The sequence below is a fragment of the Podarcis raffonei genome, chromosome 6 (genome assembly GCF_027172205.1).
Source record: "Podarcis raffonei isolate rPodRaf1 chromosome 6, rPodRaf1.pri, whole genome shotgun sequence".
Classification (NCBI taxonomy): Eukaryota; Metazoa; Chordata; class Lepidosauria; order Squamata; family Lacertidae; genus Podarcis; species Podarcis raffonei.
The window spans coordinates 37372714-37377493 of record NC_070607.1 but is presented as its reverse complement, the minus strand read 5'-3'; the positions used below and the strand labels follow the sequence as shown (position 1 = coordinate 37377493).

At 48.2% G+C, this 4780-nt stretch overlaps 1 protein-coding gene across 1 annotated transcript; it reads left to right on the top strand.

Annotated features, from left to right (window-relative positions):
- Positions 1–858: 858 nt before the first annotated feature.
- GADD45A (growth arrest and DNA damage inducible alpha) lies at positions 859–4378 on the top strand. The gene is made up of 4 exons (XM_053392109.1): positions 859–1152; positions 1808–1909; positions 2701–2920; positions 3661–4378. The coding sequence occupies exons 1-4, from the start codon at positions 1109–1111 to the stop codon at positions 3772–3774; spliced, it is 480 nt and encodes a 159-aa protein (XP_053248084.1). The 5' UTR covers positions 859–1108; the 3' UTR covers positions 3775–4378.
- The last annotated feature ends 402 nt before the right edge of the window (positions 4379–4780 follow it).

Here is a 4780-nt window from a genome sequence, read left to right as displayed (position 1 = left end):
TGGGAGAGGCGGGAGCAGGAGCCCAACACCACCTGAGGGCAAGTTCCCCATCCCGGATCTTGAGCAAGCGGCCAGCTCCTCCCCATTTAAATCAAGCTGCATCTTACGACCCAAAGGTCACACAGATGACAGCCCGCTTAAGAAACAAGAGCCCGAAACTCAAATCCCCGCAACCTGTCTAATTAAACGCGCCCATAAAATTCTGCCGTGCGTGCCATCCTAACAACCCACAGTGTCCTTAGGAGCTGGAAAACAGCAGCAGCAAGCGGGGAAACAGGACTCATTCCGGGGTGGCGATTCCCCTATCTACACGAGCACCAGGCGCCGATCGAGTTAAAACAGCCGCTGCTGCGAGCCCGCTCCCTCCTGGCTTTTGCAACTTTGCTTACTAACAACTATTTATTGTCAGGGGTGATCTGCAGAGCATTAAGCCCACAAACAGAAGCCCGCGCGCAATCCCCCCTCCCCTTTCTCAAAACAAAGGGAGAGAGGGAGGGGGGGAATATGCAACCAGCAAAGAAAAAACAGCTGAGGCGGGAGAGCAACTAGGCTCCCGCAGCAAACTCCGCCCCTCAAAACTTCTTCCCTCTGCCAATCAGCGCCGGGCGAGGGCAGGGAAAGTTACTGACCCAGCTTTCCCAGCCTGGATCTCTCTCTCTCCCCCCCCCCCAAGGGTGGCCCCAAGTCGAACGCCCCGGCTCATTTGCATGCCCCAATAGGGTGGCCGCATGCAAACGAGCCGGGAGACGGTTGGCTGGGGGTTGGCAGGATAACTCCGGCCCGGGGAGCCCTTTGTCCCTCAGAGTGGCAGCGCCGTGTGGGGAGAGGGAGGAGCGGGGAAGTGCGCGAAGAGCCTGAGCAGCAGGGGCTGCAAGTGCCCGGGTGGGCGAGAAAGGCGAAGGGCAGAAGCGAAGCAGCACCGCCGCCGCCGCCGCCGCCCTGAGGATTTGACTTACTGGAGGGACACTTACCGCGGATTCCCCTGAGGGCAGCCGGAGGAGCCGAGAAGCAAGGCAGAGGGCGCAGGGCGAGGAGGAGGAGGATTGAAGGCTGCCTCTCCCGTTCCCCCCGTTGGATTGGTTTCTTTGCAGGGATCTGCAGCTGCAATATGACTCTGGAGGAGCTCGCTGGGGAGCATCAGACTTTCGGAAGGTACGCGGTGGCAGCAGCTGCAGTGGTGCGTGGCGGTGTGGAGGTTGGAGGGACAGGAGTTTGCCTGCTGCAGATTTCGCTGAGCTCTCCGGATCCAGGCAGCACAGGGTCGCCCAGCTCGCCGCCGCGCCCGCCAGTCGCCTCACAGCTGGGACCGGTGGCGGGGAGGGAGAAAAAAATGCTCTGGTGCAAAAAAATAAAATTGCCTGGAGGGGATCTGCGGAAGAAAGTAGATCCGCGCGTAAGAAAGAAAACCGGGAGTCGACTGCAGAGTGTGCGTGTGTCAGAGAGAGAGAGAGAGAGGCGTGGCGGGTTGTAGCTTTTTCCCTTTTCTTTTTCCTGACAGGATAAGCAAGCGCACCTTTAACTCCAAATAACCTGCGCTTGGAAGCGATTTTCCTGTGGGAGAACTTGGCTCCCGCTTATTTCTGAACAGATCCCATTCATGGGAGTTTCCAGCTCAGCTTCCCCTCAGTTTTGCAGGGCATGAGGGCGCCAGGAGGGAATGTGGGCTGGGGGGGGCGCTACTTAAGGCAAGGTGATCTATTCCCCCCCTTTGGATTTGTTTGGTGTGTTTTATTTAAATAAAAACGCTAAATAGAGCCTCTCGCTGCTTCCCCACCCCCCTTTTTATTTTTTCTTCGGATGCCATCAGCATGGAGAAGGTAGGGGATGCCCTGGAGGAAGTCCTGAGCAAAGCCCTGACTCAGAGAAGCATCACCATCGGAGTGTATGAGGCTGCCAAGCTGCTCAACGTGTAAGTGAGAAACTGGCTTGCTGGTGCCCTTTTGTATTGATGAGTAACAAGAAACAGGTCCTCCCACCTCTCTTAGGGCAGCTGTGCCTGAGGACTTTTCTGAGGAAACACTAGATCAGTTAAGAGGCAAACTTGCACTGTGCAGATAGGAAAACTTCTGGGCAGCTGTGTGGACATTGAATACTTGATCATGCATAACTGCCCCTACTTAGGCACAGAGTTTCGTCTGTGGGGCAGATTTCAGAAAAAAACCTCTCCCCCTTTTACCCACAATGCCAGAGTTCCAAGCACCCAGTTGACAGTTGACACAATGGGAACTGCTGAACGGCGGTTTTGAAAATGTGCCCGTCCCCTTTAGTTTGGTGCTGAAATGAAATCGGGTTCCCCTCCCCCTTTGTATGTGTGTGGGGGGGCAGAAAGTGCAACAAAAACCCTCCCCCTTGCTCCACAGACCTTAGTTGTAGATACATAGCCCTTGAAAATTCATCTCTTAAAATCCAGGGTGTGAAAGGTCAACCACATTGGGTGATAGCCAATGAATTTTGACTTGAAATAGATATAATAATCATGTTCATTGATTTCAGTGGTGAGTGAAATTTAGCTGAGTACAGTTCATAGAAAATAACATAATAGGACCCCCCCCCCCGTGTATAGTATATAGACAGTCGCGTTACCATGTGTTCATATGCCGTGACTTTGGTTCCTGTTTTGTCTCCCTTATGTCGTTGAAAAATGCATCATTGTTTGTTGGGGCTGTGACTAACTTAGCTGGCATTGTTTTATCCCTCCAGGGATCCAGATAATGTGGTGCTTTGTCTGCTGGCAGCCGATGAGGAAGACAACCAGGATGTTGCGCTACAAATTCACTTCACCCTGATCCAAGCTTTCTGTTGTGAGAATGACATTAACATACTCCGAGTGAGCAACCCAAGCCGGCTAGCGGAGCTGCTGCTCTTGGGGGCGAGTGGAGGGGGCGAGCCGCCTGCAGACCTGCACTGTGTGCTTGTGACAGTAAGTGCTGTGTTTCATTAACATGTTGGGCATAGAGGGTAGCCAGCATGACCTCACTGTTGCTTCAGAGTCTCCTTCTGGACTGTACAGCATTTCTTTGAAAGAAGCTGAATTGCAAATTGTAAAAATCTGTCTAAATACTCTAATCTCACTCTGGCTTAAAACAAAAACTGTAGTGGTTTCTTGAGTGTCCTTGCACTGGTGCACCTCTGCCTCTGTGGTTTGAAGGAAAGATCAGCATGACCTCCTTCACTAACCTTTTCCCCTGCACAAATCATACCACGCTTCCTACTTTGCTCATAGGGATTTTCGAGGCAAAGACATGTTCAAGCATGTTTCATCCTGCTGTCGGCAGGAGAAAACAACCCCATGAGTCACTTTCTACAGTAACTCCCTGGCTATATTTGTCTTTCCTTATTACTAATTGGCTCAGAGGTCATTATTAGATAACTCAGTTGAACTGTGATGAAAATACTCCGTCACTGTTACTCAATTCACCCAATTGAATGGGAATTGTGGAGTTGTTAACCATAGCACATGAACATTGGTTTGTTTTTGAAAAATGATGTTTCTTTTACTGTTTTTAAAGAAAATAATTAATTCCAAAATACCCTGTTGAATGGGCTACAAACTCAAAATTTACGCAGATCATTTATATTCAGTCTCTTTTACTGTTAGCAGTATCATTTAATTTTATTTCATGCTGACAACGATCCTTTTCCCTTTTCTCCCCCTTTCAGAATCCACATGCCTCTCAATGGAAGGATCCAGCCTTAAGTCAGCTTATTTGCTTTTGCCGGGAAAGCCGCTACATGGACCAGTGGGTTCCAGTGATTAACCTTCCCGAACGATGACAGCATATGGATGAAGCTGAATTGAACAGAAAAATTGCACTGAAGTTTCAAAATACTTTAGTAGCTTGCTCAGGAAGCAATTTCCCAGCCTGACACAAGGATTACAGTAACTGATGTCAAGTTGAGGTTGAACTACATGTTGTGAGAAATGGAGAGACATTTGACTTTGCTGTTGGAAGATGGACCCGAAGCAGAGCTATGTTGGGGGAGCAATAGGAAGTCCTTGTGGAGGAAGTCTGAGTTCTGCAAGAAGGTTGCAAAAACAGTGTGCCGATTTCCTTTCAGAACACACCAAATGTGCTTTGTTGGAGTTGTAGAAGAGCAACTTTTTGTTTCCGTTTTTAAATACCTTTCACTTGTAAGAGCTAAAAGGGTTAATTATTCTTAAATCTTTTGTTCCAACATGCTTGATTTCTTAAGTTTTTATTCTAAGAAATATTAACTTATTTTATGATACCGATGAAAGATTTATTTATGCTTGGGATTTTCAAGAGCAATCCTGCTTGCACCCCTTGTATTAAAAATGTTTGAACTGCTATATTTTAATAAATTGTTTGAAACTGGACTGTGTTCGCTGAAATAAAAATTTCAAAACTATGGCAAATCAGTGTTTTTGCTTTTGTAAGAGAGCAGAAGGAGTTGGTTTTGGCAAAGCAGTTCTTGGAAAGCTGATAACTACAAATGCCAGGATCATGCTGATCTAGGACCATGCCTCTAGGACATTGCACACAGAGTGCAGGGTGTACAAAACTTGGCTGGAAAGGTCCTAGATGTTCATTATCATGAACTGGATGGCCACTCCTGCACAAAAGATGAACAAAATGAATTTGTGTGGACATTGGGGGAAGAAGTTGCCACTACCTGTATGCCAGGAAGTAGCTAAATGGTGCCTCTTGACACTCTTCAACTGTATATAGTCAGAGCAAATGGATTATTTTAAGGAAATGTATTTTCCCAGATAACTCTTTACACAGCGTATCTGGAAAAAATAAAAATGCGGCATCGC